The 14198-nt window shown below is 47.0% G+C and overlaps 1 protein-coding gene across 1 annotated transcript in view; it reads right to left on the bottom strand.

Annotated features, from left to right (window-relative positions):
* Positions 1–3497, bottom strand: part of PROC (protein C (inactivator of coagulation factors Va and VIIIa)) — a 7780-nt gene extending 4283 nt beyond the window's left edge. The window contains exons 1-5 of the mRNA XM_004694874.2: positions 3413–3497; positions 2125–2291; positions 993–1017; positions 750–887; positions 497–631 (exon numbers count right to left, since the gene is read on the bottom strand). Of these exons, the coding sequence (XP_004694931.1) occupies positions 497–631; positions 750–887; positions 993–1017; positions 2125–2291; positions 3413–3482 (535 nt within the window). The 5' untranslated portion in view covers positions 3483–3497. The remainder of the gene's footprint in view (positions 1–496; positions 632–749; positions 888–992; positions 1018–2124; positions 2292–3412) is intronic.
* Between the last annotated feature and the right edge of the window lie 10701 nt (positions 3498–14198).

Genomic DNA, 14198 nt, shown 5'->3' with positions numbered 1-14198 from the left:
GCGCAGCAGACCTCTCCTGTCTTGTCCCCTGCTTCCCTCAGCAGCGTATACCAGCAGATCTGCCTGTTCTGCTTCCTGGTCTGTCTCTCATGAATTTTCTCACCCACCACACCTCTGGCCAACACCCCAGCTCTTGTATATATATATATAAATTAATAAAAAATTAGGCTGAGATCTCCCACAAGCCTAGCTATGGAGGGGATCTCAGCCTCTTCCTGAGTCTGTCGCCAAGGCCTTATTTCCATCAGACCCCTGATCCAGTTCCCCCTTGATCTCAGACTTTCCAGGAGAGGCAGGAACCATGCTTCTGCCTTTCTCCTCTCTGGGAGTTTCCCCAGGTGAGCAGGGGTTGCTGGAGGCGGGGTACAGGCAAAGAAGCGCGGGGGGAAGTCCTCTCCTGGGGCCAGCTGCAGACCGAGGCGCCGGTGGGCGACCTGGCTTCCTCTCTGGGGGCGCCCCACCGCCTCGTTTGACCACCAATTGCGCGGGTGCTCACCGGTGGGCTGGCACTGCCTGTGGTCGTCCCCTAGGCGGTAGCCGGGCGCGCAGTGGCAGCGGCGTCCCTCCGCCTCTTCCAGGCAGTAGTGCGCGCAGCCGCCATTGTCCACCGAGCAGTTGGAGAAGTTCACCTCTGCCAGACAGGGAGCGCCCCGGGGCACCGCGGCTTGGGCAACCGCCCGCGCGTCACGGCTGCCCGAGACCCACGCCCCGCGCCCAGGCCACCGGGCCGTGCCCCCCAACTCCCTCACCGTGCAAGCAGTAGCGGCCCTCCCAACCCTGGCCGCAGTCACAAGTGAAGGAGCCCAGGCCATCGATGCACTTGCCATGCCCGCAGCAGGGGGTGTCGCAAGGGTGTTCCGGGGGCGCAGCCGAACACTGGTCCTCGTCTGCGGCGGGATGTGGGGCAGTGTCACAGTCCCCTCCCTGTCCCCACCTAGGCCCAGAGACCACCAAGGGGCCGACCCCCTGCCAGATGTGGAGAGTACACTCACCGTGGTACTTGTACCAGAAGGCCAGCTGGGGAGAGAAGGGGAAGGTCAGGGACCATTTTCCACGTGTGCATATGGAGACCCTCGCCCCCCACAACCTCCCAGTGTGACCTGGGTGGACAGGGAAGCCTCCAAGTGGGCAGGGAGAGGGAGTGACTTCCAATGCCTCCTTGTAGCCTCTGGCAAGTAGAACTGCCCCACCAGCCTGCCCACTGACCTCCTTGCCCTTCTGCTGCCTCTCTCTACCTGGCATCCCTTAAAAATGCCCCACCCGGTGTGACCAGAAGACTGTTGTCTAGAGTGTGTGCTCTCAGAAGCCTCTTCACTGGAGGGGATCCAATCTTCTAACCCCTGTTACTTCTCCTGGCTCTTCCTACATCTCAGTTCAGACAGCTGGGCTTCTCTAAATCAGAGTTTCCCAGAGGAGCCTGCACCAGGACCATGTGGGGAGACACTGAGTGTGGCTTCAGAAGGTGTTTGTTGGTGCTGAGAGTGGAGCTAGTGGTCTGAGACCACACCTCAATCTCCACTGCTGGGTGCCTGGCACATCTAGCTGTCCCCTGCTGGCAGGGGAGACCTTGGGTAAGGAGGTAGAGTCATTGCAGGGCCTTGAAATGCTCTGATTTTGTGCCTGCCAAAAATTGTTTTGGCATCTGAGGCCACTTGGAAAAGGAGGCAGTGGGGATCTAGTCAAGGAGGTGTTGGGTAAGGACAAGAGAAGGAGCAGAATGGGGGCTCTGCCACATCTTGAAAGCTGGAACTTGAAGAGGGTCCCTCAAAGCAGCCTGAAGGCACCCCTAGGGGATGGCACATCTAGGTACTAGTAGCTTAGGCGAGACCTTGGGTTTAGAAGGGATCTGAGCCTCATATCAGGAAGCTGCTTCCCTTAACAAGTCCTTCCTACCACCCTAGGGTCACCACCACAGAACCCTAGACACCAGGAGACACCTGAGCTAAGGAGTTTTAGTTGTGAGTCACATATGTCCTGACCACGACCACCCGGCCAGCATCCCATTCATCCCACTCATGGATGCCCTCCTTGTACCCCACCCTGGCAAACTGGAAGGAGAGAGGTTGGGCTTCCCTGACTCTCTGGGCCTCAGCATCAATTGACACCAGCCTAGAGAAGCCTTACTGTGTCATCCACATTTTGGAAAACCTCGAGGGCTTCCTCGAAATCACAGATCTCTTCCATGCACTCCCTCTCCAGGCTGCTGGCCCGGAGCTCCTCCAGGAAGGTGTTGGCACGTTTGCGGATCCGCAGCACCTGGTGGGCACGCTCGCTGCTGGAGAACACCAGTTCTGGAGGGCAAAGGGCAGGAAAGGGAGGCTCACTTTGGTAGAGAGGTCTGAGGTGAGGGAGAGTCTGGGCTATTTAGGACATATATTCCAGGTTGCAACACTCCTCTTGGCTCCTCTGGCCTCTTCTTCCAGCCATAAGACTTGTCTGTTTAGATCCTCCTCTGAAACTACCCAACCGTGTGATCTTGAGCCCATGTCTTTACTACTCTAAACCTCTGAAAATGAGGACAAGATCCTCGTGTAAGCACTTAGTACAGCCCCTGGCACAGAAACGAGCACCAGTTCTGGCGCTGGTGTTGTAACAAGCCTTCACCTTGTTCCTCCTTCCCTCCTCCTTACACTAGCACTTCCCCTCCCGATTTTCCCTTGGGCAGGTGCTCCTGGAAAACAGCCCTCCTACTACTCAGGGATCAGCACCAGATTTTACCTGGAATCTGAAAGGTGTTTCTTGGGGATAGAGGGAGAGCTAGAATGGCAAGACCATGGAGGGGTGGGAGGAGGTGAACAAGAGAGGTTTGAGTGGAGAGAGAAAGGGTTAGGGAAGTTATCCTCCAGGAAGGGAAGGTATGGGAGTGCTGAGTCTGGATGGATGAACCAAATATCTGCAGCTTGGGGATGGGGAGGGCACTGCTGGGAGACAGCTGAAGGAGAGATTCCCCCCCTCGGAGAAAGTAGCACTTCATAACTCCTGGGGGCCTCCCTGGGGAACTGGGCCTCCTCTTGGCTGTGGGGACCAGGGCAGCCAGCAGGGCAGAAGCACCACAGAAGTGTGTTTAGCAAGAGAGCCTGCCTGGGCCAGTCAGGAGAGGCTGCCCAGGCCCGATGGGTATGACCTATGTCCGAGCCTTTCATAGCAAGGGAAAGAAGGGGTGACAGGGAAGGCCCCAGGGACTAACTCTGTAACCACCCCCCATCACTATAGTTCTCAGTCCTCCCAACCCCTGGGGGTCACACTGTGTTCACACAGGTGACCTTCAAGGGACTCCTGGGTTGATTCATCTACTTCTCTCTCATGATACCTCCAGGTTCAGAGGAAGTGGTAGAAAGGATCAATACCAGGTGGTGACAGAGATGGCCATGTAAAGGCCCCAAGTGTTCCAAGAAGGATTGTGTGGGCTTACCAGAAGGAGCCGGTGTGCCGGAAGTCCCCCACGTGGTCACGAAAAGGAAGAGGCCCATGAGCTGCCACATTCTGGAGTTGCTGACACCTGTCTGAGGGGGGCTTCTGAGATTCTGCAGCTGCATCAGCCCTTGTTTGGCTTGCCACCCCACAGCCCCCCAGATGGAACGAAAGAGCCTCTCATGTGTGCTTTTGTGAGAGCAAAAGCTGGAGTGGGTTGGGGGGTGGGGGAGAGGTCCCTATTTACTAGACAGTCACCTGGTGGCTCAGCCTCCTTTACTCTATCAGCTAAGGTCACACCACTTGCGGAGTCTGACAGATGGAAAGGGTCTGGAGAACTCAGCAGGAAGGCATGGCAGATGTACCCAGAATGTTCATGCCCTTCCTTCTGTGAGAGGAGGAGTAATGCCTTTACTGATCTAAGGCCAGGCTAAGAGTAACAGCTAATGTCATTGGACACTCCTGGTGTCTTTCAATTTGTAGTTCAGAGGGCAGGTCATCAAGTGAAATGACCTGGGGAGAAGCCCTGCCTCAGAGCAACCACCTTGGGCAGAAAACTTCAGTGTTCCATGCCTCAGTTGCTTCATTTGTAAAGTGTGTATAATCACTGTATTTTTACCTCAGGGTAACTGTGAGAACTAAATGAATTAATCCATAGAAATCTCTTAAAATAAGGTAAGCACATAGTTCAAGTCTAGTTAACAACCTTGAGCTAATAGGTAGTCATGAATGTTGTCACCTCATTTAAGAGCAGGACATTGAGGCTTAGAGTTGTTAAGTGACTTTTCGGAAAAAAACAAAATATAAACAAAAACAACCAACCAGGAGGTAGCATAGCTACCTTACTATTGTGGCTCCAGATCCAGAACCATAAGCCCCACCCAAACCACTGGCTGTCCCTCCAAACCATAAAAGTAGCCTTGTCACCAGAAACCTAGGGTCCCCCTAGGTCTACCTGCCCTATCTGCATTCAACTCACCTCCCCTTCCGCCTTTGCTGACTCCCTCTGAGACAGATTCTGATGTCTGTTTAAGTCAGACACCGCAAATATAGAAGTGGGGGTATGGTGGGGTCAACAGAGGGCCCCGGTGATAGTCCAAACTGCCTCTGATAATAGTTCAAGGCTGGAGGCCTTCAGACAGCTCTGAAGTTCTTCACAGCCTCGAAGTCTGAGAAGAAGGAGGCAGGTAGGAGCAGTCCCCTTAAAACTGTGCCACCGGGGACTAGTGGCAGAGCCCTGATTTCCTGCTACCCCAAACTCCAGCCAGCCTCTTGAAGCCTGGCTGGAGCACCCAACCCCACCCCTGCTCAGCCCTCATCATGGACCTACTTTGAAGGGGACTTACTGAGGTAGATCATGGAGAAACGGCAAGGTCGCCCTCCTGCCTCCATGACCGCTGGAACTCAAGTTAATCCATAACCACAAATATTTACTTGGCCCTTGGTGCTGAGGCCACCCCCTCCACAGATAAACAAGCTTGTTCCCAGCTCTGGACAGCTCTATTTGCCAAAAGCCCACCTCTGCCCACCCGTGGTGAAAAACAATTCTCAAAATGTGGTCTTGTTTGAGACTTGTACTGGCTGGCCAAAGACAGACAATATCCTCATTTTGTGACTGGGATATTTTTGTCTAGATCAGGACAACGGATAATACTTGCCATATTTCAACAAATTCAGGAGGTCATTAACAATAAAATGCACCTATCTAATGTACCAGAATGAAAAAAAACACTGCCGGTCACACAATGACATTCCACCCCAATTTCTGATTTCCTAATGTGAGACATGAGAAGTTCTGCCTCTCCAGGGTTCCCACATGTGGTGTCAGGCCCTTGTCGGGTCCACAGCTCCCATCATTTCAGCCTCTACCCCTCACAAAGCTATACCTAGCTACTCCTAGAACCCCCATTTTGCAGATGAATACACTCAGAAATCTTTTGTTACTTGCCCAAATTCACCAAATAGGTAAGCGGCAATCCTGGTAGAACTTGGGTCTTCCTTATACCCCTTGGCCTCTTTTGAGAACAAGGGAGTAAAACAAAAACAACAACAAAAACACACTGGATTCCCAAAAGGCTGCCATCAGGTGGTAACAGGAGAGCTGGAAAGGAGGGCTGACGAAAAGGTCTGACTTCAAGTCTTTGCTGGGGATGTCTGACAGTCAATATTATTAAGGGTCTTTTTTCCAGCTTACCCCCACAGGAAGGGGTGGAATTTCCTATACACCCTCCCCCTTCTTTGAGGATTTAACCACACTCCTGAAAGTCATAGCCTCACACCATCAAGTGACCCTGCTATGCTGGCCTCTGGTGGTCACACAGGGACATTGTCTGAACCCAGGGTCCCAAAGATTCCCTCAGCCCCTAGGCCACGGAGATCTTATTCCACAAAGCACTGGACACATTGCACATTTGAGATGAATGCAGAGGAAGCTGAGAACAAAAATTCAGACATTCAGGGAGGCTGAGGCTCGAGACTGCAAAGCCCTGAATAATTTAAGGTCCTTGCCTCAAAATAACAAGGGCATATCCCAGCTGTGTGTACATTGAAGGTCCCCATAACCTCCTAAATTACATCTTTCCTTCAGTTTCTTTGTCATTTGGAGCATCTTAGATTCTTTGAAACTAAATGCCTCCTTCTAAGGTAAAACCTTATATCCAGGCTGTAGAGGTACCAGGCCCCATGCTGCTCGCAAAGCCTGCTTGAGAAGGCAAGAGGAACAGGTTAAAGTCTAACAAAGACAGGCCCTTGGGGCAGAGGCCCCATTGCAGGTACAGATTGCAATGCTTAGGGAATTTAGAGAAGGAAATTAGCACAACTTGGGGTGGTCAGGGAAAGCTGCCTGGAGAAAGTGAAATTTAAGTGAGGGGCCCAAACACCGTTTGAGGCACAAGAGAAAAGGGAGGGAGACATATTGGTAGTACAAAGAAGAGGGGGTTGTAATGGAGCCCTTGGGAAGAGGGAGAAGGACAGTGACTGTGAGGGTCTGTGGCAGTAGAACAGGAGATCAAGTATGGAAGACTCAAGCGGGGGTCATACAGACCCCAGGTAAGATCACAGAAAAGGGGTGGCTTGTGGAGTTGAGGAACTTGTAAAAATGCCTCTTGCACCCACCATCATGTCCACGTTCCTCCCCACAACCAATAGTCCCCACAGTCTGCAAAGTTATTGCTCTGAGAGTTCCCAACCTCCACTTTACTGTCTACCAGTGTGAGGCGCAATGGTTCCCCTAGGCTGCCAGTCCCCTTCCTCACCAAACTCCTCTTGGGCACATCCTCCTGTCCCCACCCCCAAGTCCATTGCTGGCGGTCAGTTCCCTGTGAAGTTGATGAAAAGCCACAAGTGACTAAAAACTTGAACGAGGACCTCTGCCGGAGGCACCCACCTCCAAACCTGCCTAGAGCTCCAAAGTGCCAGCACAGGTCAGGTGTGTCCCTCTGCAGAGCTGACCAGGCTTGCTGGCACGCTGGGAATTGCAGTCGGGGCTGGGACCTCTCCTTCACTGGTAGTGCTGGAGATCTGTGTCACCCCTCCCCTTTTGGAGCAGGGGCGGTCCCTGGCATCAGCTTTCCAAAATTCTGCCAGCTGAAGAGTCTGCTGTCATCTGTAAAGTAGCAGGAACTGGGTGCCTCTGCTCATTTGCCAAGGCTTCCAGCAGATAGCTTGGCTCTGGCCTAGTAAGGTTTAAGCTGAGCCTCACCTGGCTTGGTGGGCCTGCTGATAGCCTTGGCTAAGTGAGATGTCCTTCCTCCAGTATGAGTAACTGAATCAGATGAGTGACTGAATCCAGTAAGGCTAGAGCAGGACTCTATGAGTGGTAGGAAGGAGGGGTGTTTGTGTGCAGGGAATTCACTATAGGCAAAGGAATGAAAACAAAGCCTCCTGAGGAAAAAATACACACACACACACACACACAGACAGAAGGGCAAAACTGTAGAGGTAACTAGCAAAGGAGGTATGAAAACTTCATCTTTTGGGTCAGCCTGGCATGGATGTAAACCTGTATTTGGCTCCTTCCTGACTGAAACTCATGTGTGCATCTGTAAAGCAGGGCCAAGAATACCATCTACTCCAGGGAATGGTTGTGAGGATTAAGAATTTTCTATGAAGTGGACAGGACATGAGACTTCACAAGGGTTCAATCAATTTTGTTTCTGAGCTCCCCAAGCTTCCTAGAGAGAAGGCAAGGTAGCACCTGAAGTTTTGCTTGTATCTAAGTGTGGTAAAAATGAGTGTTACCTTTCTAAATGCCTGTGAAGGTCCACAGAGGTGGACTAGGAGGGGAAGAGAGGACAGGACAGCTGCCCTCAGTGTGGCGGCATAACAGCCACTGGTTCACAGAATCAAACTGGTGCTAATAATCTCTTGGGTCTGGGTGTTTTCTTACCTGGTATTGGTAGTAATGCCAGAATCCAAACTGAGCTCCTTTCCTAACTGGAGTGGTTGGAGGTGTGCAGGGTTTGGGATTGCCAGGACTACCTTATTTCTTCACATGCTTGCTCCCCTGTGATATTCTCTATTCTCTGTGGCATGTTCAAGGATTACCCCAGTTGAGGCAGGTAGAATTCCCTAAGGAATTACTCATTAGAAAGTATAGATGTATAACAGCAGTCCAATGTCATCAGCATAAGACACTTTGACTCATTTTTTTTGTATTTTTTAAAGACTTATTTATTTATGCATATAAAAACTGGGGCACAGGCCAGAGGTGTAGAGGCAGTGAGAGGATTCACCAGAGACAGAATGGGGAGCAGAACAGACAGATTGATGAATACACTGCTGAAGGGAACAAAGGGCGAGACGGGAGAGGTCAACTGTGCTATGTGGGTCACCTCTCTGCCTGGGGATTGAACTCGCACTGAAACAGCTTTGGCTAGCCTCGCATTGTTGTGCTTTAACCTATTGTGCCACAAGGGAGGATCCTGTATTTTATATATATATATAAAGGTAACATTGATTTCTAACACTGCATTTGATTCAGAAGTGCAGGTTCATACCTCTTCAGATACAAGCTACCACAATATGCCCACCACCAAGGTAACTCAAGTCCTCCACCATAAGCCATTGGGCCCCATCCCCAATTTGCTCTTCTCTTTCCTCCTCTCCCTTGGTAGCTTCAGTTCTACAGGCACTTTACTAGGGTTTCTTTTCATTTGGTTTGGTTTGACCATTTGTTTTGTCCTTATATGACATATATGACTGGAAATTATCTGGTATTTGTCATTCTTGATCTGCTGTAATCACTTTGAATAATACCCTCCAGTTCCATCCATGTTGTCAATATAGCAAGAGCTCATCTTTATATAGCTGCATACTATTCCACGGAGTATGACCAAATCTTAATCCACTCATCCATCCTTGGGCACTTAGGTTGTTTCCATAACTTACTTGTAAATAGTGCTTCAGTGAACATAGGAATGTATATAACATTTCAAATTAGTATTTTTACAATCTTCATATAGGTACATAGGAGTGGAAACACTGGATCATAGTAGATCTATTTTTAATTTTTTTGAGAAAACTCGTAGTATTTTCCATAGGAGCTGGACCAGTCTTACACTGGGCCACCAGCACCTGTTTTTTTTTTTTAAGATTTATTTATTTATGTGTACAGAACTAGGGTACAGACCAGAAGTGCAGGGGCGGTGAGAAGATTCACCAGAGACAGAGTGGAGCAGAACAGGCCAGCTGACGAAGTACACTGCTGAGGGGAGCAGTGGGCGGGTCAGGAGAGTTCTGCCATGCCATGTGGATCACCTCCAGGGTGGGTAGTGATCGAACTCATGCTGAAGTAGCTATAGTTTCTTAATGCTGTGCTTTAACCAGCTGAGCCACCAGGGAGGGCCCACCTGTTATTTTCTTATATGGCCATTCTCAGAGGTGTGATATGGGATCTCATTGTGATTTTTTATTTTCATTTCCCCAGTGATAAGTGAGGGTAAGCACTTTTTTCATGTGCTGTTGGCCACCTGTATGTCCTCTTTTTAGAGTAGTATCTATTTAGTTCTTCTGGCCATTTTTAAATTGGTTTCTTTCTTTCCTGTTCTTAATCTATGAGTTCTTTATCTTAATAGATTTTGAATATTAACCCCTTATCAGATACATTTAACAGAGTATTCTTTCATTTTAAAGATAGTACTTTCACTCACAGCTTAGAGGCTTTTTAATTTTATGTAGTCCCATTTATTTACTTTTTGCTTTGTTTCCCTTGCTGTTGGAGTCAAGTTCCCAAAGTTATGTATGTCGTGGAGTGTTTTACCTAGATCTTCTATGCATTTATGTTCTCAAATCTTACATTCAAGATTTAGTCAACTTTGAGTTAAATTTTGTACATTGTTTAAGATAGTGGTCTACTTCTATGTTGTTTAAGATAGTGGTCTACTTCTATATTGTTTAAGGTAGTGGTCTACTTCTATATTTAAGATAGTGGTCTTTGCATGTGGTGATCCAATATAATTTTGTCAAGAGATTTTCTTTTCTCCAGTGAAAACTCTTGGATCCTTTGCTGAAGTAATTGTCCATAAAATAGTGGCTTTTTCTCTCTGTGCTTTCAATTCTATTTCATTGGTCAGGGTGTCTATTTTTATTCCAATAGCATACTGTTTTGATTACTATTGGTTTATAGTATAGTATGAAGTTTGATGAGTGCTTCCATTCTTATTCTTTCTTGTCAAGATTTCTTTATCATCTAGTTTGTTGCTTGTATATAGGGCTAAAGTTTCTTTTTGCAAATTGATTTTGTAAATAACAACATTACTGTATTAAATTATTGTTTCTAACTTTTATAGTGGAATCTTTATGGTTATCTACATATATTACCAAATAGTGTTAGCTTTACTATTTCTTTCCCAATTTTTAATATCTTTGTATTTATTTAAAAAAAATTTAGGCCCTCTCTGGTGGCACAATGGGTTAGAGCACAGCCCTGCAAGCTAGTCACAGCCTCTTCAATGAGAGTTCAACCCCCGGCCCCAGAGGTGATCCATATGGCGCAGCATACCTCACCTGTCTTGCCCACTCCTCCCCTCATCAGTGTACTTCATTGATCTGCCTGTTCTGCTCCCCACTCTGTTTCAGGTGAATCCTCTCACCACCCCTATACCTCTGGCCTGTACCCCAGTTCTGTATGCATAAATAAATATTCTTAAAAATTAATTTTTTTTGCATAGAACTGGGGTGTAGGCCAGAGGTATGTGGGGGCAGGGGTGTAATAGAACTCAATAGGAACAGAGTGGGGAGCAGAACAGGTGGATTTGCTGAAATACACTGCTAAGGGAAGCTATGGGTGAGACTAAAGAGGTCTGCTGTGCATATGAAGATTAGCTCCCTGGCTAGGAACAGAACTCAGGCCACAGTGGTGATAGTGCTGAGGTTTAACCCTTAGGCCAGCAGGATGGCCCTCTTTATATATATATATATATAATAGCTTATTTTTACATCATTCTGTGCATCATTTTTCCATCTCAGTTGTAATCCCTGTGGGCTTCCCATCACCAAGTCACCCATGTGCTATTGTAACAGGGTGGTCCCTAGGAAAAAGGGAAGTTCCAGGTTCCCTGCCCCACCTAGGAGGGTGGAGCTGAGCAGAGAAAAAGGAGAGAAGAGAAGAGAATGAAGCTGGATGGAGAACGAGAAGGAGACCTAAGGAAGGCACATGGAGCAGCAAGCATGTGATGAAGAAACCAGGCTTGTTTCCTGACCCTGGACTGGTTAAGGCAGATGTGGGTGAGATACCTGTAGAGAGGTGACTATGGCAGTGTTTATATTGATTTTGATTTTGTTCTTTTGCTCTCAGATTTTTCTGGCCATTTCTGACCCTTTTCCATGGGTCCCGGCCAGAAGGTGCTTTAGTATAGTGGCAGGCTTTCAGGCCTTGCTTTGGGCCAATCCCTTTTGGGTTGACTTTTGCCCACGAGGGGATGGGTAACTTCAGGTGTTGGATTTAGAAGTTATATTCTTTGTGTTCCATATTGTATGTTTACTGTATTAAAGTCCCTTTTCATTAAAGTTATGAATGTTTTGTCTTTATGCAGCGGATGGCAGAACCCACTTAGAGAAGGCAGGTTTTGGGGCTTCAGGGTGTCCTTCTCCCCCTGTCCTCTAACAGATTTGCTGTCCTATAACACTATCACCATAGTCCAGTGTATTTCCCTCTCCCACACTGTTTCTGATCATTCTCCACTCCATCCCCATAAAATGTCTCCAGCATATAGCTGTTCATTATTATTATTATTTTCTCTCCTGGTCTGTTATACTCCTGTTATGAGTGAAACCATTCGGTATTTTTCCTTTTCTTTCTGGCTTATTTCGTTAAGCATAATCTTTTCCAGCTCCATCCATGTTGCAGCAGAAGACATGTGTTTCTGTTTTTGGTTGCTGAGTAATATTCCATTGTGTATATGTACCACATCTTTTTTTTTTTTTAAGATTTATTTATTTATTCATACAGAACTGGGGTACAGGCCAGAGATGCGGAGGGTGAGAGGATTCACCAGAGACAGAGTGGGGAGCAGAACAGGCAGATCGACGAAGTACACTGCTGAGGGGAGCAGCGGGCGGGTCAGGACAGGTCTGCCACGCCATGTGGTCACCTCCGGGGCAGGCGGGAATCGAACTCATGCGGAAGCGGCTTTAGATTCTCAATGCTGTGCTTTAACCCGCTGTGCCACCAGGGAGGGCCTGTACCACATCTTTTTAATCCAGTCATCTACTTTTGGGCATTAGGGTTGTTTCCATGTCTTTCTAATTTTAAATAAAGCAGCAATAAACATGAAGTGCAGGTGTCTTTTTGAATCAGGGCTTTTGTGTCTTTTAGGTAGATACCTAGGAGTGGAATTGTTGGGTTATATGGAAGCTCCATTTTCAGCAGTTTGAGAAAACTCCAAACAGTTCTCCATAGTGGTTGTGTAACAGATACAGGTTTCATGGACTCCACCCCTGCTCCAGATACTGGAACTACAAATCCTATCAATACCAAGGAGAAGCACGCTGGGACGTGAGGGTGGAGTTGAGCAGCCAAGTTAGGATAAAACCGAACATGTGTGCTCAGGGGCACTCTTGGCCTGATGGTTCATGGCTGGTCATTTTGGCTATTGATCAGTTTTCAGTGTGCCATTGGATTCCAAGTCAGCAGAACTGGTAGGATATTCTAGTTAACTCGTATTTCCTCCCCTCCCCCCACCCCGGTTGTTCCTTTACCTTTCTCCTTGTAAATAAACCCATTATTGAACCTTTTTGTGTGTGTCTGCAGGATGATTGAATCTTAAGTGCCTGGGTGAGGACCCACAGATAGGCAACCCAATTCACATTGGGGTGCCCTGTAACAGTTGTACTAGTTTGCATTCTCACCAGCAGTGCAGGAGAGTTCCTTTTTCTCCACATCCTCGCCAACATTTGTTGTTGCTAGTTGTTTGAAGATGTGCCATTCTCACTGGTGTGAGGTGGTACCTCATTGTGGTTTTAATATACATCTCCTTTATTACAAGTGATGTTAAATATTTTTTCATAGGTTTGTTGACCATTTGCATTTCCTCTTTGGAGAAGCTCTTCTGCCCATTTTTTTTATGGCGTTATTTACTTTATTTTTGTTGAGTTTCATCAGTTCTTTGTATATCTTTGTGACCAATCTTTTATATCTAGTTCTGTGTGAGAAATTTTTTCCCCATTCAGTGGGATGTCTGTTTTTTGTCTCTCTTTTGCTCTACAGAAGCTCTTTTACTTCATGTAGTCCCATCTATTTAAACTTACCTTCACTATCATTGTACTGGGTGTTGTATCTTCAAAGATGTTACTGAAATGTATGTCGTGTAGTGTTTTACCCATCTTTGTTTCCAGGTATTTTATGGTTTCTGTTCCTATATCTAGGTCTTTAATCCACTTCGAGTTGATTTTTGTGTATGGTTGAGGTATTAATCTAGTTTCATTTTTTTTTACATATAGCTTCCCAGTTTTCCCAGCACCATTTGCTGAACAAACTTTCTTTGTTCCATCGTGTATTTTTTGCTCCTTTGTCAAAGAGTAGCTGCCCGTAAACCTGTGGGTTTATATCTGGGTTTTCTATTCGAATCCACTGGTCTGTGTGTCTGTTCTTGTTCAAGTACCATGCAGTTTTGATTATTATGGCTTTGTAGTATAGCTTGAAATTTGGGATTGTAATGCCTCCGTTCTCTTTCTTCTTACTCATGAAAGTTTTGTCTATTCTAGGTCTCTTGTTGTTCCATATGAATATATATTTTTTTCTATTTCTTTGAAGAATGTCATTGAGATTATTATTGGGATGGCATTAAATCTGTATATTGCTTTTGACAGAATGGGCATTTTGATGATGTTAATTCTCCTGATCCATGAACAGGGGATGTCTTTCCATTTCATAGTGTCTTCTTGTATTTTTTTTTTTAATTTTACAAAAGTTTATTTTTACATCATTTTGTACATTTTTTTTTCCATCTCAGTTGTAATCCTCACGGGTTTCCCATCACCAAGTCACCCGTGTGCCATCACCATAAGCCCGTGCACTTCCCTCCCCACCCCGACCCCCATTTTTGAACCTATTCCCCCACCCCCGCAAAATGTCTCTGGTATATGGTTGTTCATTATTTTTGTTATTCTCTCGCTTGGTCCATTATACTCCTGCTATGCGTGAAACCACCTGGTATTTTTCTTTCTCTTTCTGGCTTATCTCACTAAGCATGATCTTTTCCAGTTCCATCCAAGTTGCTGCAAAAGACATGTGTTTCTCTTTTTTGGTTGCTGAGTAATATTCCATTGTGTATATGAACCACATCTTT

Source organism: Condylura cristata, unplaced genomic scaffold, assembly GCF_000260355.1.
Source record: "Condylura cristata isolate star-nosed mole 26May11 unplaced genomic scaffold, ConCri1.0 scaffold00049, whole genome shotgun sequence".
NCBI classification, from domain to species: Eukaryota; Metazoa; Chordata; class Mammalia; order Eulipotyphla; family Talpidae; genus Condylura; species Condylura cristata.
The sequence above is the reverse complement of the archived record's forward strand: the minus strand, read 5'-3'. Positions and strand labels throughout refer to the sequence as shown.